Genomic DNA, 23,250 nt, shown 5'->3' with positions numbered 1-23,250 from the left:
AATAAAATTCAGCAACAAAAAAGTCACTAATAGGCAGGTTAGTTAAAGAATTTCCCCTCCCCCTCACTTATTTTAGTTCACGGCACCCCACACAAGTTAAATAATATCAAGGCCAACAAAAGAAACCAACTGACAGATGAACAAAGAAGTCCCTAAGCAGGTAAGTTAAATAATTAGTTTTTGGTTTATTAAATATAGTTATATATTACAATTATACATTTTTGTCATGTAAACTATAAATATTGCAAAATTATGTTGTTGTTTTTTTTTTCTCAAAGTGATATACCACCTGAGTTATGTTCGGTTTTTTGGCAAATTTTGACACACCAAGCTCAAAAGGTGGTCCATCACTGGACTTGTTAGTGCATTTTCATTTTTTTTTTTAAATTTCATGCTTGGTTTTTTTCTTTCTTTTGTTGATAGGTTTTGAGAAATTGTAAAAAATTTCCTTCAAGAACTGTTCTTATTGCATCTTGAGAATTTTGGCATCTTCCTCTGCAAAACAAAAAAAATAAAAATTAATGTAATCATTATCCCCATCATTCATTTTTAGACATTATCATAATTTTAAATTGTTGTTTAGAACATATTTAAGTAATTCTTTTATTCATATTTCCCTTGACTATGTTTAGTGTATTAGGGACTATAAAGCATTTGTTTAGCAATTCTTTCTTCTTTTCTCAGTTTGAAACTTTTACAACTTAACCAATGCTCAGTTTTGGAAAAATGATGTGCAATGCTGGGAAAGTTATATTACTTAAGATTCTTATTCAGTAATTATTAAAGAACTAGCATATATGCATTTCTTAGCATATAACCCCTCCTCCTAAACCTATTTTATTTCACTTGTGTAGAGAAATCTCATTGAGGAAACAACCGCTACAGATGAAGATAACTATTCTTGAGTATTTAGATAGTTTTACAGAGTTGCCTAGAGCATTAAAGAGCATTAAAGAGGTCAAATGACTTCTCCAGGGACACAAAGCCTGGAAATCAAAGGCAGAACTTAAACTCAAGACTTTTTTTTATTCTAAGGGTAGCATTTTTCCACAATGGCACAAATAGATTTTCTCTAATAATTACATCTTTGATGTCTTTCTGCTATTTATGAAAAAGTGATTTTGAAGTCCCAAATGATTGTGAATCTTTAATCACTAACTTCCCTTTAAATACTTGGGTGTAATATCATTTGGTCAATGTATTTTTTCTATTTTACTTTTAAAGTTTTCCTGCTTGTCTCACATGACCAAATCTATATTTACTGTCATCTGTGAGATCAAGAATACTTTCTCCTATTTTTTTTAATTCAGCTAAAGTATGAGAAATTCTACTCCAAACCCTTATTTTAGCTGAACATAATTCATTTTATGAGTCTCTTTTTTTTTAAATGGACTTTGTTTTTATTATTTTTTATTTTTATTTATTTTAAAAATTTAAAAATTTAATTTAAAATTAAAATTTTTTTCTAGAATATTATTCTCTGGTTACAAGATTTATGTTCTTTCCCTCCCATCTTCTCTCCCACCTCCCAGAGCTAAAACACCATTCCACTGGGTTATAAACATATCAGTCTTTAAAACCTATTTCCACATTATTCATATTTATAATGATATTTTTTCTAAAGCGAAAACCCCAATCACATATCCATCAAACCACATAATCAATCATGTGCTTTTCTTCTGAATATCTACCCCCACAGTTCTTTCTCTAGATATGTATATCATTCTTTCTCATAAGTCCCTTGGAATTGTCCTGGGTCTTTGCATTGCTACTAGTAAAGAAGTCCATTTCATTTGATTGTGGCACAATGTTACAGTTTCTGTATAGTGTTCTGGTTCTGCTCCTTTTGCTCTGTATCAATTCCTGGAGGTCTTTTCAGTTCACATGGAATTCCTTTTCATTACCATCAGATACCACAATTTGTTCAACCATTCCCCAATTGAAGGACACCCCCATCATTTTCCAATTTTTTTGCCGCAATAAAAAGCACAGCAATAAATACTTTTGTACAAGTATTTTTCTTATTATCTCTTTGGAGAAAAAAATCTAAAAATTATTATTAATTTTCCTTTACTGTCATATTGGCCAACCTGCTAGTATAAGGTAGTACCTCAGAGTTGTTTTGATTTGCATTTCTCTAATCAGGAGGGAATTATAATACTTTTTCATGTTGTGTTTTCTTCATCTGAAAATTGCTTATTCATATCCCTTGACCAATTGGAGAATGGCTTGACTTTTTGTAAATTTGGCTTAGTTCCTTATATCTTTGGGAAATTAAACCTTTATCAAAGAATTTTGTTATAAAAATGTTTTCACAGTTTGTTGCTTTCCTTCTAATTTTGGTTACATTGGTTTTGTTTGAACAAAATCTTTTTAATTAAATTTAATCAAAATCATTCAGTTTATGTTTTGTAATGTACTCTATCCCTTGCTTGGTCTTAAATTCCTTCCCTTCCTATAGATCTGACAGGTATACTATTCTATGTTCACCTAATTTATGATTTGCCTCTTTATATTTAAGTCTTTTACCCATTTTGAATTTATCATGGTATAGTGTGTGAGATGTTGTTTTAAACCTAATTTTTCCCATATTGTTTTCCAATTTTACCACCAATTTTGTCAAATAGGGAGAGTTCTTGTCCCATAAACTGGGTTCTTTGGGTTTATTGAACACAAGCTTGCTAAGATCATTTACCACTAGTCTATTTCACTGATCTACTACATTGATCTCTTAGCCATTACCATATTGTTTTGATGATCACTGATTTGTAGTATAGTTCAAGATCTGGTACTGCTAAGCCACCATCCTTCACATTATTTTTTTCATTATTTCCCACAATATTCTTGAACTTTTGTTCTTCAAGTTGAACTTTGTTACAGTTTTTTTTCCCAGTTCTATTAAGTTTCTTGATAGTTTGATAGGTATGGCACTGAATAAGTAAATTAATTTCAGTAGCATTGTCATTTTTATTATATTAACTCATCCTACCCATGCGCAATTAATGTTTTTCCAATTATTTAGATCTAGTTTTAATTGTGTGGAAAGTGTTTTGTAGTTGTGTTTATATAATTCCTGTATTTGTCTTGGAAAATAGATTCCTAAATATTTTCTATTGTCTAGAGTGATTTTTAAATTGAATTTCTCTTTCTAACTCTTGCTATTGATTTTTGTTGGAAATATCTAAAAATGCTGGTGATTTATGTGGGTTTATTTGGTAGCCTGCCATTTTACCAAAGTTGTTAATTATTTCTCCTAGCTTTCTGGTTTATTTTCTAGGATTCCTTAACTATACAATCATATTGTCTGCAAAGAGTGATACTTTAGTTTCCTCATTGCCTACTTAAATCCTTTCCATTTCATTTTCTTCTCTAATTGCTACTGCTAGCATTTCTAGTGAAATATTAAATAACGGAGGTGAAAATGGTCATCATTGCTGGACCCCTGATCTTATTGGAAAGGTGTCTAACTTGTCTCTATTACACATGATTCTTGATGATGGTTTTAAATATATACTGCTTATTATTTTGAGGAGAGGTCCTTCTTTTTCTAAACTTTCTAGTGTTGTAACAGGTCTGGGTGTTGTATTTTGTCAAAGGCTTTTTCCGTATCTATTGAGATAATCATGTGATATTTATTAGTTTGGTTGGTGATATGGTCAATTATGTGGCTGGTTTTCCTAATATTGCATTCCTGGTATAAATCCCACCTGGTCATAATGCATAATCTTTGTGATAACTTGCTGTAGAATCTTTACTTGTATTTTATTTATGATTTTTGCATCAATGTAAATTAGGAAGATTGGTCTATAGTTTGCTTTCTCTGTTTTTAGTTTTCCTTGCTTGGGAATTAGTATCATATTTGTAAGAATTTGGTAAGACTCCTACTTTGCTTGTTTTCTCAAATAATTTGTGTAGTTATAGAATTAGTTGTTCTTTAGATGTTTAATAGAATTCACTTGTGAATTCATCGGGCCCTGGGGATTGTTTCTTATGGAGTTCCTTAATGTCTTGTTCAATTTCTTTTTCTGATATGGGATTATTTAAGTATTATATTTCTTCTTTTGTTAATCTGGGCAATTATATTTTTGTTTCATCCATTTCACCTATATTGTTATGTTTCTTGTCATATAATTGGGCAAAATAGCTCTTAATAATTGCCCTAATGTCTTCTTCCTTGGAGGTGATATTTACCTTTTCATTTTTGATACTGTACATTTTCTTCTTTTCTTTTTTTAAATTACATTAACAAAAACATTATCAATTTTGTTTTTTTTTTTCAAAGAACTAGCTCCTACTCTTATTTATTAGTTCAATGGTTCTTTTATTTTCAGTTTTATTAATTTCTTTTAATTTTTGTGATTTTCAATTATGAAAGGGAATTTTAAACTCCCTTTGTTTATTTTAACTTAATCGATCAAGAATTTGGAGTGCCCCTCCTTTCACACTTCATCAGTCAAGCACTTGAAGAACCTTTTAATAGAAAAAGGAAATTTATACCCTCAAAGCCTGGAAGAGGATTCCACAAGCACTACCCAGAGAGGTAGTACTAGACAAATCAAGGAACTATGATTGATTTCTGACATGTGGCATGGGAGAATTGTTGGACGGAGAAAAGTGCTTATAATGTGAGACCCAACAAGAAGTCAGGCACTCAGATTTCAGACTCAGATTTTAGATTCTTATTTTGGATTTGGCTTCTGATTTGGACTTTGGATTCTGGTGGACATTTAGATTCTGCATTGGATTCTGTATTGGTGGCTCTTGCTGAAGATACTACCATGACTCCTCGTTGGAGATCAGGACCTGAAGGATCCTTTGTCAAATTTGAGCTGAATTCTCCTGGATTGGCAATTATAGGGTATTTAGCTAGACAATATTTTCTACTTTATTCCTACATTTCCCTCTCTTAACACTCTACTTTGCTGTAATAAGGCTAGTAAAGCTCCTATCAGCCCCATGACTTAAGAGTTAATTTTTATAAATGGAGACTATTTTAACAATTTTTAAAAATTCTTATATTTGTCAACCCATTTTAATTCTTACACAATTTAGTTTTTATCTTGGGCTTTTAAATTTGTTCTTTCTAGTTTGTTTGTTTTTTTAAGTTACATGCCCAGTTCATTAATCTCCTCCCTTTTTATTTTGTTGACATTGGCATTCAAGGATATAAATTTTCCCCTGAGTATTGCATTGGCTGTATCTCAGATTTTTATAGGTTTTCTCCTCATTGTCAATCCTCAATGAAATCAATAATTGTTGCTTTGATTTATTCTTTGACCCACCCATTTTGGAGAATTAGATTATTTAATTTCCAATTGCTTTTAAATTTGCCTCTCCATGAACCTTCATAAATTATGATTTTTTTATCCTAAAATCTGAGAAAATTGTGTTTATCATTTCTGCTTGTCTACATTTGTTTGCTATGTTTTTATGCCCTAGTACATGGTCAATCTTTGTATATGTACCATGTGCTGCAGAAAAGAAGGAATATTCATTTTTTATCCCTATTCAGTTTTCTGCAGACATCTATTAGTTCTAGGTTTTTCAACATTACATTTATTTCCCTTACTTCTTATTTATTTATTTATTTTTTTCGTTTGACCTATCTAATCCTGATAGGGGAAGGTTGAGTATGTTAGTATGGTTTTACCATCTATTTCCTCCTTGAGCTCTTTCAATGTCTGTTTTAACATTCTGAAAGCTGCAGCATTTGATGCATAAATGTTTAGTACTGATATTTCTTAATTATTTGTTACCTTTTATCAAGATGTAGTTTCCTAATACTTGAACAAAAGTATTGATAGCTGTGCTTTTTATAGTGGCAAAAAATTTGAAAATGAGGGGGTGTTCTATGATTGAGGAATGGCTGAACAAATTGTGGTATCTGATGGTGATGGAATGCTATTGTGCTGAAAGGAATGATGAACTGGAGGATTTCCATGTGAAAAAGACCTCCAGGAATTAATGCAGAGAGAAATGAGCAGAACCAGAAGAGCATTGTACACAGAAACTGAAACATTGTGGTACAATCAAATGTAATAGACTTCTTTACTAGTAGCAATGCATTGATGTAGGACAATCCCAAGGAACCTAGAAGAAAGAATGCTAATCACATCCAGAGGAAGAACTGTGGGAGTAGAAATACAGGAGAAAAGCATATGATTGATCACATGGTTTGATGGTTCCATCATTGGGGATTTGGGCTTTAATGATCACTCTATTGCAAATATTAATATGGAAATAAGTTTTGAACAATGATACATGTATAACACAGGAGGAGGGAGGGAAAAGAGGAGGGAAAGAACATGAATCATGCTACTGTTGAAAAATATTCTTAATTAATTTTTCAAAAGATGTCGTTTCCTTCCTTGTCTCTTTTAATCAAATCCATTTTTACTTTAGCTTTATTTAAGATCATCATTGCAACACCTGCCTTCTTAGTCTTAGTTGCAGTCCAATAGATTCTGTTCCAGCCTTTTACTTTTACCCACCTCATGTGTGTTTCTTGTAGACAAAATATACTAGGATTCTGGTATTTAATCCACTCTGCTCTCCATTTGCCTTTTATGGGTGAGTTCATACCATTCACACTCACAGATTATTATCTATGTATTCCCCTCCATTTTAACTTCCTTCTTTAATCCTAACCTTATACCTTCTATTCTTACCCATCCCTCCAGTGTTTTGCTTTTCATGAATCTCCCCCCTTTCCCCTCCCATTATATTGCTTCCCTTATTCCCACCTCCCTTCATACTTCTCTCTTATTATAGGACTTTTTGGACACCCTGCTCAGCTTCTCCCTCCCTTGTCTTTCTCCCCTCCCTACCACTCTGTTTCTTATTCTTCTTCAACTTTTCCATAGGGTAAGATACAATTATATACCTCAACAAGTCTGGTTGTTCTCTCTCTGAGCCAATTCCAATGAGCATACAGTTTAAATATTACCTATAACTACCCTCTTCCTTCCATTATATTGGTTCCAGCCTCACCTCCACCCCCACTCCATCTCTGGCACTTCTTTATGTGATTTATTTTGCCCCATTTTAACTACTATGACAATGATAACAATTTTTTAGAGTTAAATATATCATCACTCCATATAGGAATATACACCCTTTAACCTTATTGAAGTCATTAAATTTTTCCTCTTTATTGTTTACCTTTTCATGCTTCTCTTCGATTTTGTATTTGGGCCTCAAATTTTCTGTTCAAGTCTGGTTTCTTCTTCAGCAATTCTTGGAAGTCTTCTTTTTTATTAAATGACCATACTTTCCTCTGAAATACTATAGTCAGTTTTGCTGGGTAGTTGATTCTTGGTTCTAGACCCAGTTCCCTTGTCTTCTGAAATATTATATTCCAAGTCTTCCAGTCCTTCAATGTGGAGGCAGGTCCTATGTGATCTTGACTGGGGTTCCTTGATATCTGAATTATTTCTTTCTAGCTGTTTTTAATATTTTCTACTTGGTTTTGGAACTCTTGAACTTGGTTATAACATTCTTGGGAGTTGTCAAATGGGGATTTAATGCAGGAGGTGATCAGTGGATTCTTTCAATCTCTATTTTACCTTCTTGTTCAAGGGTATCAGGGCAGTTTTCTTGGATAATTTCCTATGGAATTATGTCAAGGATTTTTTTCTTGTCATGGCCTTCAGGAGTCCAATAATTAAATTGTCTCTCCTGGACCTATTTTCCAGGTTCTTAGTTTTTTGGATGAGGTGTTTCAGATTTTCTTCTATTTTTTTATTCTTTTGATTTTGTTTATAAAATCTTGATACCTTGTTGTTCTAGTTGTTCAATTCTAATTTTTAAAGACTGGACTTCATCCAAGACTTTTTGATCCTCCTTTTCCATTTGAACTATTTTTATTTTTAACTCATTCTCTTTGTCTTTTTAATTTTTTTGTCTAGTTTTCTAGCTGGTCAATTCTGTCTTTCAAAGCACTATTTTCTTGTTTTAGTTCATGTGTCTCTATTGCTAGACGACCTATTTTTCTTTTTAAGTTCTTTTTCCAGTTTTCTTCAGCCCATGTTATTTATTTGTTAAATTTTGAGCTCTTCCAGAGCCTGAATCCAGTTTGCTGGAGTTTCTGAGGTTTTGCTTAATGTTCCTTTGTCTGCCTTTGTTCCATATGTTCTTTGTTGTTTTTCTGAAGTGTTTTTCAATCATAGTTTCTTTTTTTCTTCTGTTGTTTATTCATTTTTTTCTCCCCTCCCCCCTTGTGCATGTGGGCTATATACTTGTTTCTTTGATTGTTTGCTGCCTCTATGAATTTGAGCTTTTCTGTTCTATAGAGGTTTCTTCTCTGCACTCCTAGTATACTGGCTTTGCCAGTTGAGTTGATCTGCAGAGCTGAATGTGCCCTAAGGCCAAAACTTTAAGAGGCAGAGGCCTAAGATGATAGTGTGGTGGCTGAAGGCTGCCATCAACTTATCCTTTCTTCTGCTTCTCTCCTCCAGCTGCCTCCTTGCCAACAGTCAAATCCCTGAGCTTCACATTGTTGTGGTAGAAAAGTACTCTGTCCTGGTTGGAGCCCTCACCCTGAGAGCCCAAGTCTTAGCACATTATTTAGGGGAGGGGCATTGAGACTTTCCTTCTTTCTTTTCCATATACCTGAGAATTCAACCTTCTCTGTTTACCTTTTGAAAAAAGTTGAAACAAGCAGGAGGGTCCTGCAGCTCTCTCTTGTTGTTGGATTTTGTTTTCTGTATCCTTGAAGCACTTTGTCTTTGATTGGTGTGGAAGGTTATTCACAGAGGAATTGATTTTTGCTATTTCTAAGCCACCATCTGGGATTGTTTTTTAAAATTCATTCTGTATCTTGTTTTATTAGTTAGTTCATCCCATTACCAATTATTATTTTAAACACACACAACTCTATTAATTACTTTTAAATTACTTCTTTCCCCCTATCTGTCAAGGATAAAAAATAAACCCACATAAATCATCAGCATTCTATATATTTCCAACACAATGCAGCAGCAAGAGTTAGAAAGAGAAATTCTATTTAAAATCACCCTCGATAATTAAAAATAAGGGTTAAAATAAGGGTTTTGACAAAATAAGAGAGTAGTTTTTAATTTAAGTTTTAATGAGAATATACTAGAGTTGTAAATTAATATTATCCCTTTAAGTCTGAGAAAAGAAAACCTCTAGCAGTTTTTAACAATTACTAATTTAGTTTAATTAAAATAGAGATAGTAAAAGAATATAGTAAAGGAGGAAAAGATAGAAAAGAGGAAAGATAGATTACTAATCTTATACCCTATAAATATACTTAAAATTCCTTATAATATCTAAAATTCCTAACAACTACCTCTAACTACCTTCTGAGGACAGCTTCTTCTGCCTGGCAAACACCAGGCCTATCTAACCTACACTATCTATAAATGATTCATATTCTACCTAACTCCCTAAAATAATAGACAGCTACTACTCACTCACTCCTTCAATCAGTTTCCTATAGCAGCCCAAACTGTCTGTAGCCAACTGACAGAAGATCCTTGCCTATGAAACAGACCTCCTGCTCACTAGAGAGCCCAGAGGCAAAAAGCCCTTTAAAGGCTAAAGCCAAAGTCCTCTCGGTAAGCTTAGGCCTTCCTTTATATTCCAGCAACTAAATGCCAACCCACACCCCAATGACCAACTCATGCCCAGCAGCCATCTTCCTAGCAACTACCAGCTCTAACTGTCTGCAACTAACATCCTGCAACTGATACTCGTTCAGCAAGGGGCTCCCAGGTTCCTACTTCCTGTTGCTGTGGGCTGGTTAATCTCTACACATCTCTATGGAAATAAGACCTTCAGGTCCCCCATTAAATTACAGAATTCCTTTTTACACAATATAAGATATTTAGGACTCTATCTGCCAAGACAAACACAGGAACTATATGAAAACAGCTACAAAACACTTTCTACACAATTAAAAGTAGATCTAAAAAATTGGGAAAACATTAATTGCTCGTGGGTAGGATTAGTTAACATAATAAAAATGATAATCCTACTCAAATTAATTTACTTATTCAGTGACAAACCTATCAAACTATCAAGAAACCTCTTTACTGGATTAGAAAAAATCATAACAAAGTTCATTTGGAAGAACAAAAGATCAAGAATATCAAGGGAAATATTGGAAAAAAAATATGAAGGATGGCAGTCTAGCAGTACCAGAGTTAAACTGTACTATACAGAAGTGGTCATCAAAACAATATGGTCCTGACAAAGAGAAAGAAGGGAGGATCGATGGAATAGATTTGGGGTAAATGACCTTAGTAAGATAATATATGATAAACCCAAAGATCCCAGCTTTTAGGACAAAAACCCACTATTTGACAAAAACTGCTGGGAAAATTGGAAAACAGTATAGCAGAGATTAGGTTTAGATCAACGTCTCATACCCTATATAATGATAAATTCAGAATGGGTGAATGACTTAAATATAAAGAAGCGAACTATAAATAAATTAGGTGAACATAGAATAGTATACCTGTCAGATATATGGGAAAGGAAAAATTTTAAGACCAAGCAAGAGATAGAGGATATTACAAAATGTAAAATGAATAATTTTGATTACATTAAATTAAAAAGAGTTTGTACAAACAAAACCAATGCAACCAAAATTAGAAGGGAAGCAACAAATTGGGAAGAAATGAAAATCAAAACAACTCTGATGTGCCACCTCACACCTAGTAGATTGGCTAATATGACATCAAAGGAAGACAATAAATGTTAGAGGGGATGTGGAAAATTCAAACACTAATGCATTGCTGGTGGAGTTATGCATTAATCCAATCATTCTGGAAGGCAATATAATTGGAAAAATATTCTAAATTAATTAATTAAATAAACTTAGTTTAAAAAAGGAAATAAAACTCACTATTGAGTGAGAAACCTTTGCATTGTGCCTCTGGCTAACACATTGTCACATGAAATGTGAACTATGAATTCATGATTTATTATTATTGGTTTTCTTTATTTTTATAATGGAATTTTTTTCTTTCTTTGTACTTGAGTAAATGGAATCAGTATTAACATTTTTAGTTTTGAAGGATAAGTTTACAATATCTATTAGCCCTAATACCAATGCATACCCAAAAGCTTTAGACTATGGAAACCTGGCATTGATTATTAAATATTATGGAACTTTTACTAATAAAGGTGTCTTTTTTCAGAAGAGGGGATCACAAGAGAGCCATTGCACAGTGCAAAGAAGCACAAGGTCGAGGAGACCAACAATCCCTGTGAATTCGTGAGGATCTACTCCAAGACAGAGTATTTGTTTTGCGATTTGAGGAAGTGACTGACAAATACAGACATTGGACTTCCCTGTGCCAAGTTCCTACAAGTACCACCATTTGGCTTGTATTTTGGCTCCCCAGTCCCTGAAATTGAAAGTAAAATAAGACCAGGGAATCATACTTCCCTTTTACCTAAGAATCTAATCCCTTCTTTTGTATGGCAATTTTCTATAATCCTGGCTGACAATGGGTGAATGCAATATTGCTGTGGTTGTCCTGCAAGCTCATAGGACATTATTCACTTTAATTGGGCCTTGCTGGTGATTCAAGGACCTGTTACAAGTTTATTCTTTTTTGCTCATAATTTTATACATACATGATTTTTTTGTATATATTTCTTATCCAGAATTTATTTTTTTTCTCTTCTATTGTTTTTTTGGGGGTTTTGGCTTTCTTTTGAGATTGATTCATTTACCTCAACTCAGCCATGTATCATGGGGTAATTCTAGTGTTGATCAACACCCTCCTAAGGACAGATTGTATAATTGTCCGGAAAAGAAAAATGCCAACACCCAGAATCAAGAAAGCAGATCTTTTGGAGAAGGTGCCATAAGGATGCTTATATAAACCATACACTACATCAAGAGATCCAGAGTGAACTTCAGGATATAATGAACTGAACTGAAGGAGGTTGAACATATCATTTATTCTGAATGTAAATTCTTATGCCAAAGGGGAGTGCCCCCTAATTGGCATTTTGTCAATATATCTAGGAATCATTTTTGTTTTCTCTTTCCTTTCCCTCTTATCCCCGAAGTACTATAATTCTCTCTTTGTAAAGTACAATATTTTATAAACTTCAAGTAAGAGAAGCTTTAGAGATATAATCTACATATGTGTAATGATTCATTATGAAGATCTGACATGTTAAACTTCTAAAAAACCCAAATAAAGAGATTTTAACATGTTAGTCTCCCAAAGAATCAAAGAGGAGATTGTGTGAAGGGAATCTCCTAGGGTCTTACCTGTGTCCCTGAACTGCTAGTTTTATGTCACATGAGTATATCCCAGTGTAGATCATGAGACAAGGAAGTCCACTCTCTCTATTCCCTTGGATGCAGCTGTGAAAGGACAGTGGCTGAGAGAGAGAGCCATGAGAGGAGTGCCCATGTGGCTAGTTTGTTAAGCTTCAATCTCTCTGTTTGTCTTCTCTTATTCATATGAATATTAATCAGCTGTATGGAAATTAAGGACTAGCTTTAGCTTTAACATTTTGATTTTTAACAATTTAACAATTAGCTTTAACAAACTGATATTTGAATCTGATTCCAGGAAAACTACAAATGGACTGCTAGTAAGCCACTGATTAGTGATGATAGGTGTGGCAAAATTTTATCACACCAGTACAGAACTCCAAGCTGAATAATCGGTTTATTGAGAAGAGGTCAGTCTCCCAATAATGCTGGACTCCAGTCAAGATCAAGACCAGAGACCCTGAGCCTTAGAAGATAGCCTTTTTTAAGTAGAGAGACATCTTATGATATAGTGATAGTGATACAGTCAAAATTAAAATAGATGTACATATCTTTCACATAAGCAAGTCCTAACTAATTATGCAAGTGGTGAATAAGCTGTAAAGTACAAAAATAATCACTAAATCACTACAGGTGACGGGTCAAATTTTATGGTTGAACTTTTCAAGGCCTCTGCAATAAGGGGTTGGAGGCTAATTATTTTTCTGCTGACAGTTAGGAAATACTAGGAGTCAGCAACTGAATGACAGTTTTCTTTTTCATCCAACGACAGGCTTCCACCTCCTTACTGACTTGCACCCAAAGCAGGTTTCTACCCACTTCCTGACTGTCCTGATCTTTCACCCAAGGAAGGCCTGCAACCTCTTTCCTGACTGTCCAGAGTTTGCGTCCAACAGGATGTGGTAGACTTAGTAGAAAATTTTGAGCTATAGGCTTAAGGTCAAAATGCCTGTAAACAAGATATTTTTTCTAGCTAATTTTTATAATTCTATTATATTTTTGAATATATTATTTGACTATTAACTCAAGACTAATGATTATGTTATTAAAATAATCATAAAGGCAAATATTATTATAATCATAAAAGGGGGTAGGGGCTTCACACTCATATAGGTCCATGATCATGGATGTCAACAACCTCTGTACGGGTGAGAAATATCAATTTCAAAGTAGGGAAGTTGTCTCAAAGGAGAATCCGGAGTGACTATTAAGGAAAAGTTAGGTAACTGTGTGACTGAAAGAATAGTATTGCCTGTCCTCAACAGAAATAAGAATGTTAGGAAGAAGGGTCCATTTGAGGGGAAAGAGAATGAACTCTGTTTTGACTATGGTGGATTTGAGATGCCTGTACAACATCTAGTTGAAGTGTTCACTAGATAGTTGATGATGCTAGATGGGAAGCTCAGGAGAGGTACTAGGAATGGATATGGACACTTAAGAATTATTTTCAACTAATTATTCACCACAGTATAGAGTTTTTTTTTTTATTCTCTCTTCCAGGTGAACTTCAGAAATTCTGGGAGAATGAGAAGAGTAATAGCAACAAGAAACTATTTTAAATTTTCTCTAGCCTTCCAAAGATTTGTGCATCTTCTATAAGTAAATAAACCTATTGGTCACCCTATTCAAGAAGGGGATTAAGGACAAAGTAGAAATTCTTCTAATTCTGCATCAGCTAAAAAATATATGTACTGGTAACAACATAAATCCTCAATTTTCTACATGGCCAAAAATGTCTATCTGGAATTTAATTTTACACTATGTATGAAGGACCTACTGTGTACAAAGCAAAAAATTGACAAAATCCTGTCCTCAAACAGCTTAGATTCTATTTGGACCCAGGGAAGCCTCATGGATACAGGAACAGATCCACAGAAAAGTACAAGATCAGGTGTGAGAGATAAAGGAGAGACTAGTTAAAGAGTTCTAGGGAAATTTAAGGAGAAAGAAAACTATTCTTGTGTAACTTAAATGATCTATAACAAAAAAGTATCTATCACAGTATTTGACAATAATCTTCTTAGGTTGTTATTCTGTCTTTAGCAATGTTGATGGCAGAGAAAATAGATTATCAGGCCTGGAGTCAGAAAGATTCATCTTCCTGTGTTCACATCTGGCCTCTGACACATACTAGCTGGGTGACTCTGTCTAAGTAATTTAATCATGTTTGCCTCAGTTTCCTCATCTATAAAATGAGCTGGAGGAAATGGCAAATCTCTCCAGTATCCTTGTCAAGAAAATCACAAATGGGATCACAAAGAATTGGACAAGACTAAAAAACAACTTACTGCCAGGAGTATTAAATGTTATTTTTATATATTATATCATATTACTATAATATGTAATAATTATACAGTATATTGTTACATTATATACTATACCATATATAATATTATATATTATTTTAAAATGTACATTATAAAAATCACAGGAATGTAGAATTTCTCCTCTTAAATAGGCTACATAGCTATACTAAGTAACTAGCCTATTTCTGATACCTTTAAAACAAAACAGAGATTTCTCTCCATGAAAGGACAATTCTTGATTCCAATTTAAACTGAGTCTCAGTAAGCCCTAAAAGCTGTCAGTAGTTCTGATGACCTTTAGAACAATGTCACAAATTTGAACAAAATAGCATCTAAATTAGTGAAAAGGTCTTAATTATGTTTTTACATAGATAAAGGTAAAGTGTGTTGAATTATTCACATTCACCTCAATTGCTAATGAAGTGTTTCCTAGCAAAGGCTCAGTTAATTTTGCCTTCATTAATAATCACACACATCCCTCTGATTAGCAGCATCCATTTATATACCTGGTTATTGTGGGTAAATACAACGAACAAATGAACAAACACTTACCAAGTACCTACTCCTCATACATCACAGGGCTAATTACTGAGAGTGACATAAAGATAAATAAGACTCTTGACCTCAAGAAGCCAAACCAGCCAAAGAACTTAAACATCATTAATCTGAATGAGGAAAGGTACAGGTACCCAGTGATGTGGTACAGTTATAATGTGAAGGCACTGAGAGGAGAGAGACAGATCAATAGAAAGCTAGTTGTCAGGAAAGGCTTCATGGAAAATGGAAAACCTTAAAAAAAAACCCTCAAAATTTCTTTTTCTTAATTAGGGCAAATATTCATTCTAAACTTTGTTTAGATGAAAGACCAAAGTCAATTAATCAAAAATAAAAATTAGCAAAATAAATGTGCATAGCATGGAAATTCTGCTTTTTGATGATAAAAGATATTCTATAGTACACCTAAATTTAAACTATTCATTTTATAGTTGAGAAATGGTTAAATAAATAATTTAAGCTATTCTAGAATCTAGTTCCCTTTTTTCTTTCTGGGCTATATAAGAGATGTGTTCCACATAAATAACTGAGATACTCCTAAAAAGAATACTGACTTTTAGAAGGAAATCATATTATATAAAAAGCATATGGTTGATGATGAAATACTATTGTGCCCAAAGGAATAATGAACTGAAGGAATTCCATGAGAACTGGAAAGACCTCCAGGAATTGATGCAGAGTGAAAGGAGCAAAACCAGGAGAACATTGTACCCAGAGATGGATACGCTGTGGCACAATCGAATGTAATGGACTTATCTATTAGGAGCAATGCAATGATCCAGAACAATTCAGAGGGATTTGTGAGAAAAAACACTATCCACATCCAAAGGAAAAACTGTGGGAAAAGAAACACAGAAGAAAAAGAACTGATTGAACACATGGGTTGATGGGGATGTGATTGGGGATATAGACTCTAAATGATTACCCAGTGCAAACATCAACAATATGGAAATAGATTTTGATCAAGGACACATGTAAAACCCAGGGAACTTGCACATTGACTACAGGAGGGAGTTAGGGAAGGGGAAGGAAAGAACATGATTCTTGTAACCAAGGAAAAATATTCTAAATTGACCAATTAAATAAAATAAAAAAAAAAAAAACATATGGGACAGTTGCTCAGTGCATAGAGCTCCAGGTCTGGAAACAGATCTCGGGTTCACATTCAGCCTTAGACACTTCATACTCCCTAGCTTTGTGATATCAAGTGGCTTGCCCAATTGTCCAGACCTTATTGCTCTTCTAACTTGGAACCAATACTCAGTATCAATTCTAAAAGAGATGGTTAAAAAAAAAAAGCATATATTTTGGGGCTTCTAGGTATAGGTAGCACAGCAGATAGAGTGCCAGGTCAAGAGTCAGGAGGAAGTGGGATTAAATCTGGCCTCAGATACTTCCTATCTTTGTGATCCTGGTCAAGTAACTAAAACCTAATTGCCAAGCCTTTATCTTATCATATTGATACTAAGTGAGAAGGTATGGCTTTTAATATATATATGCTTCACTCTTCAAATATAAATTGATTGATGAATTAAAGAGCTATTAAATTGTAGCTAGTTGTGATTACTCAAAAAGTCCTTCAGCAATTTCATTATGTGTGATAAAGCAAGGCACAATTCTTCCCATCTTTCTGTAAGCAAAAATATTAAGAAATTCTCCTAGGGTATTTAAAAAAAACTGCCAAGAAAGAGCTGACTACACCAACAAAGGTAAAATAATTACATAATGAAGATCCCAAATTATCCATTCATTTCTTTATTATTGACTGAAGAAAGTTTAGGAGTTTATTTATTAATAAGGCATTTTAGAATGGTCCCACCTTTGCTTCCATTACCATTTTTTAAATGTTCATATACAATGAAAGGATTAAAATGCTACAGTAATTCATAAAAACACTGCCCTTGAGGCTCTGTTGGGCATTGCATAAAAGTACCTGGAAGAAACAAATGACTCATTGATTAAGACATTATTTTTTTCACTATGAGATGTGAAGCACATGATATGTTAAATAATAGTAAATAAATCTTTAAAGTTCTTTTTACTAGTTACTACAACACAACTAATTGCAAACCAGATAAAAGAACTCAATTCCCTTAACATTAGAACAAAATCTTTGAGAGATCTGAAGGGCAAAAGTGCTAAGAAAAAGAAGCAATATAATACTCTAAAATTAAAGGGAAAATATAAAATTTTAAAAATAGAACATATTTTTAAAAATCAATAAGATATGCAAAAGTATCAAGTTTGAAAATGCAAATTCTTTCAATGTTTTCCTGTTGACTCTAAATCTAAACTCAAAATAGGTATAGAGAGAGAAGTCATTATTTGAATGTTTCAAGAATTATAACTTTTAAATCTGGATACGAAAGTTATCAAACTGTCCAAACTCGAAGCTACGTGTTCCAATTGCTGCCCAACCTTTCTTTGGAAATGAATTTATTGGAGCATTCCAGAGAACTGTATCATTTAGCAAGCCATAAGCAGAAGTCTCCTGTCAAAGAAAAAAAAAAGAAAGAGAAGAATGTTACTATATATTCATACAATTTTTCCCTCCTTAATGGTATGTAAAATTATTAGTACCCAGCCTAGCTAGTTGAACAAACTATATTTATCATTGAATTTCTAAAAAACAAAATTATAGTTTAACTAAGTTTAATTCAAAGGCAAAAAATAAAAGAAAAATGGGTTTTAGATCATTTAGATCATTTTCTTCATTTAGCACTATGTGTCTGGTACATAGAAGGTGCTTAATAAATCCTAACTGATTGATAAATCTATCTATCTATCTATCTATCTATCTATCTATCTATCTATATATATATATATATATATATATATATATATATATATATGTAAACACATGTTGAAAACTTGCTACAGGCTTTTTAAACTGAACATGAGAAAAATAAAATAATTTCTCATGCCAATAAAACCCGGAGGCTCAATGCAGCACACTGGTGATCTCAGGATCCCAAATGGGACTATAACAACTTTGAGGATTATTTACAACTATACCATTATAGGGAGGTCATCTTAACAGCCATAAGAGAGTGTGCAGACAGTACAGATAAGTGGACAGAATTTGAAAGAATTAAGCAAAATGAGGAAGTCATTTTACATATTCTGCCCTAAATCAAATATAGTCTTGCTTAGGGATAACTCCCAAATTTCATGTACCATATCATCCCCAGAGCTCAGACCAAGTTGAAAGAATAAACAGAGAACTTAAAACTATCATTGGAAAATTATGCACTGATACCCATTTAAAATGGCCTGAAATTCTCCCGCTGGCCCTATTTTATCTTAGAAGCAGGACTAGAGGAGACCTACACTTCTCACCATTTGAAATGCTTTTTGGACATCTACCTATACAGGCTAAGCCTTTCTCCCCTGAATATACATCACTATTAGGGGGAGATACTACTATTGCTTCCTATATACAGGAATTACAGCACAAACTGCATGAACTCCACGAATCTTGAGTTGCGGTACAAGCCGGACCACTAGACTTTTCACTTCATGACCTGAATCCTGGAGACGAGGTGTATATTAAGAATTTCCAGCATACTGGAGCAACTTAGCCTTCCTGAAAAGGGCCATTCGAAATATTGTTAACTACTCCAACATCTATAAGGATTGGAGAGAAGGACTCTTGGATTCATTGCTCACATGTAAAGTGAGAATCTTCTGTTGAGACTGATTGACTCTATCCTATCACATACAATGGAGATAATAATCCATAGACAAGTGGATACTATTTTCAGGAACACATTGAATTCCTGATTTCCCCCCTTATTTTTATTATTGCTTTTCTTTTATTTTGATTAGAATATTTGATTTTCCCCCTTTTTCCTATTTCTTGTACTAAAGGTACATGCAATTAATATTTTTTCTGCAGTAATATAAGTTTTATATTATATATATACACACACACACACACACACACACACACACACACACACACACACACATATATATATATATATATATATATATATATATATATATATATATATATATATTTGCTATAATATTAATACAACCCAAAAAACTTTAAACTGTGAGAACCTGCCATTTATTGATAAAATGTTATGGGACTGTGATTAATGTTTGTGTCTGATTCTAGGAAATGTGATAAAAACAAGGAGCATAGATAGATTAACTTCTAAGCCAATACAAAAGGACTTGAACCTATTGTCAGACTCAAGGTTGCGATGCTTGACATACATTAAGTCGTAGGACTTCCTTGTATCTACACTCTTTGTGAAATACTCAGACAATTACCAACATTTGACTATCATCCTGGCTCCCCATATCCCTGAGAATGATAAAAAAATCAGACCAGGGAATGACACTTCCCTATCAAAACAAAATTCTAGTTCTTTTTCTTTCTTATAGTATGGCAACTTCCTGTAGTCTTGGCTGAAAATGGGTAAGTGAAATATTCCAGCATTCTGTCCTACAGACTTGTGGGATTAGAAATTACTTTAATTGGACCCTAATACAAGGGCCTGTTAGAATTTTATTATACTCAAATAAGGGCCTATTTTGAATTTTTTTTCCATTCTCCCAAAAGTTTAACTTTCTTCCATTTTTCTCTCTTCTTTATGTTTTTGTTTTTTGTTTTTTCTTTTTTTGATAATTAACTCATACACCTCCATAACTCAACCATGCATCCTGAGCTGAACTGGATGTTTCTTAACACTCACTTCAGGGGGGTATTGTATTTTAATAAAAATCCAAGATTTTGAAATTTTGTTTGAGAAAAGATCTTCAAGGAAAGAAACTTGCTAACTCCTAAATCCAGAGAATGAACTGTTGCAGAAAGATGCCAGAAAACCTATACTACATCAAGAAGATCCAGAATGAACTTTTGGTGTGGTTGATTGACCTGAAGTTTGAACATTTATTTGAATGTATACTCTTATGCCAAAAGGGGACTATCCCCTAATTGTTTTTTTGTCAATGTGCCCAACAAACATTGGTTTTGCTGTCTGTCTTTCTTCTATTTCTTTCTTCTATCTAACTATTATAATTTCCTCTTAGAAGGTGAAATTATGTATGCACCTGCAGATAGAAAATTTAGAGGTGCAGGATGATTATGTTTACTGAGTCTCCCAATCATTGTCAGGGGGGATTGTGAACTTTAGATTACTCCACCCTACTTAGTCTAACAAAAACAGGAATGTCTACACCCATTCTTAAGGATTAAGTATTTAGGAGGATGGCCTATGATAGACATGTGCTAGCAAATGACAAATCAGAAACAACTGACAGACACCTGAGCTGTCCTAAGTCAAGTTTAAGCTACCATTGGTAAAGGTGAGATGCAGGAAAGTGATGTAAATCCCTCTATAAATTTCACGTCACTTTCTCTCTCTGGGCTCTTTCTGGGGAGAGGTGGCTCTGGCGGCAGCTTGCTGAGCATTTTGGCATATTGGTATGGTGGCAGCTATTGTCTGGGTTTAGCGGTGAGTTTTCCTTGATACTATACTGGGAGAAGCTTAGTAGCCCAGTTCAGGTGAGGCATCTTCACTGAGCTCTCATGGACTTTAGGCTGATTCTTTTCTCCTTTACCTTCCAAACACTATCCTCTTAGAAAAGCCTCTAATCTTCTTCAAAGAACTCATGGCAGAGGTCTTTGATCTCCCCCTGGCACTGGCCAGGTGGGAAAAATCCTATACCCTCTTTCTCTCTCTCTCTCCTCCTTAATTCCTTCCCTCTATATTAATTAAAATCACCATAAATTTCCAAACTGACTTGGGTATTTTATTTGGGATTTTCTCTGGCAACCAAATTAATTTAGATTAGGTCACAACCCTAAAATTATCCTTAAACACACACACACACACACAGACGCACACACATATATAGTATTTGGGTGAAAGAACTACCTGAATCTTGTAACAATTTTTAAAATATAAATGATAGTTAAAACTAGAGTCAATGAATTATAATGCTCTCCACATTCATAGTAAATTAAGAAAAACACTCAAAATCAATTCAAATAAATTCATAATTTCAATGTTATATGCTATCTTATTTTTATATATCCTTTGGCACTTATAATTAAGATATCAATGCCTTCAAGTCACTGTGGACAATTCCATTTCAATTTAAAAGGATCAATGGCACACCTGTAGGCTATTAACTAGCCTTTTAAAAAATTATTTTTTAAATCGTTACCTTACATCTTAGAATCAATACTATGTATTGGTTCTAAGGCAGAAGAGTAGTAAGGGCTGGGCAATGGGGATTAAGTGACTTGTCTAGGGACCCACAGCTAACCCAGGACTGGCTCTAGGGCTGGCTCTCAATCCACTCAGCCACCAAGCTGTCCATTATTAACTAACCTTTTATCACCAAAAATGATTTAAGATTCATTACCATTTGATGTGGGCAGGTAGGTAGAGCAGTGAATAGAGTGCTGGGCCTGAAGTTTGGAATATTCATTTTCCTTTATCCAAATCTGGTCTCACATACTTTCTAGCTGTGATCTGGGCAAGTCATTTAACCCTGTTTGCCTCAGTTTCTTCATCTATAGAATGAACTGGTGGAGGAAATAGCAAACCACCTGAGTATCATTTCCAAAAACCCCCCAAAAGGCAGTCATAAAAAGTGGGACATAACAGAAAATGATAAATATGATGAAAGAGCCTAGAGGAGGGCCATTAATCCAAATATTAAGTTGATAACACTAAAGAAAAGAAAGGCATAATCAATTAACTTCATGGAATATAGAAATTCTGTTAGGAGAGATCTTATGAACTCATCCCTCCCACAATACCTCTAACAAGCTCCCCCCCCCCTTCCTTTAATGAGCTTTCATTTGAAGTCAAACATCCAATGATAAGAAAGTTATTTACTTCCTCAAAGACCAAAATAGCCCATTCCAACTTAAGCTCTAATATGACATTGTCCCTTTCACTGGGTAAAAATGTTTCTTTAACTTCCTTCCACTGTTCCTAACCTGTCCTCTGGAGCCAGCAACATAACCATAATTTTTTCTTTAATAACACTGTTACCTTCAAGAATCTGAGGAGATAAATAAAAAAAATATATCTATCATTTCCCCTACATTTTTCCTCTGAGCACAGTTTCAAGATTGCTATTTTAGTCATCTATCTCTGGATGTATCCAATTAGGGCAATATTTCTTCTCAAAAGTCCTCAAAGGACTCACTTTTGAAAAAGTTAATACTCTCTTTCTATAAGAGGTCCCTGTGGGGGCAGCTGGGTAACTCAGTGGATTGAGAGCCAGGCCTAGAGATGGGAGGTCCTAGCTTCAAATCTGGCCTCAGACACTTCCTAGTTGTGTGACCTTGGGCAAGTCACTTGACCTCCATTGCCTAGCCCTTATCACTCTTCTGCCTTGGAGCCTATACACAGTATTGACTCCAAGATGGAAGGTAAGGGTTAAAAAAAAAAGAGGTCCTTGTGAGGCTGTAATGCTAATATAAGTAAAACACTATGGAATTCATTTTAGCATGAAAGTCTGCATCATCTTTTGAAAATAGCACACAGTCAAAACTTTCATGTCCTGAATTGTATCTTTTTAAAAAATATATATTCATTTTTAGCAGTCTATTAAGTTTTTAAACCAGATTCTATCTTTCTCCAACCTCTCTTCCACTGAGAAAGAAAATATAACAATTATGCATGAGAAATCATGCAAAACATTTCCATATCAGCCATGTCATAAATAAATAAATAATAGAAAAGCAAAAAAATAGACTTCAATTTGCCCTCAGAGTTCATCAGTTCTTTCTGTGGAGGTAGTTGACATGTTTTAATCCTGAGTGCTCTGGAATTGTCTTGGATCATTGTATTGAAGAGAGTAGTCAAGTCATTGACAGTTGGATCATCACTACAACATTCCTGTTACTGTGCACAATGATCTCCAGGTTCTTCTCACTTCATTTTGCAGATATTCATTTAGGTCTTACCACATTTTGGGGAAACATGTCTTGCCATTTCTTATGCCACAATAGAACTCCATCATAATTATATGTCAAAGCTTGTTCAGTCATTCTCGAACTGAGAAGCATCTCCATAATTTCCCATTTTTTTGTCACCACAAAAAGAAATGCTATAAATATTTTTGTACTTATATGTTCTTTTC

At 33.9% G+C, this 23,250-nt stretch overlaps 1 protein-coding gene across 9 annotated transcripts in view; it reads right to left on the bottom strand.

The window, feature by feature from the left end:
* Positions 1–165: 165 nt before the first annotated feature.
* Positions 166–23,250, bottom strand: part of LOC130457885 (galactocerebrosidase-like) — a 147,242-nt gene continuing 124,157 nt past the window's right edge. For 7 of the 9 annotated variants that reach the window (XM_056820416.1, XM_056820452.1, XM_056820440.1 and 4 more), the window contains one exon: positions 16,864–17,620. In XM_056820416.1, the coding sequence (XP_056676394.1) occupies positions 17,480–17,620 (141 nt within the window). In that variant the 3' untranslated portion in view covers positions 16,864–17,479. Of the gene's footprint in view, positions 496–16,863; positions 17,621–23,250 lie in introns of those variants that run through there. The other 2 variants (XM_056820431.1, XM_056820476.1) reach the window with 1 other exon arrangement.

This window comes from Monodelphis domestica, chromosome 1, assembly GCF_027887165.1.
Source record: "Monodelphis domestica isolate mMonDom1 chromosome 1, mMonDom1.pri, whole genome shotgun sequence".
NCBI lineage: Eukaryota > Metazoa > Chordata > Mammalia > Didelphimorphia > Didelphidae > Monodelphis > Monodelphis domestica.
The sequence above is the reverse complement of the archived record's forward strand: the minus strand, read 5'-3'. Positions and strand labels throughout refer to the sequence as shown.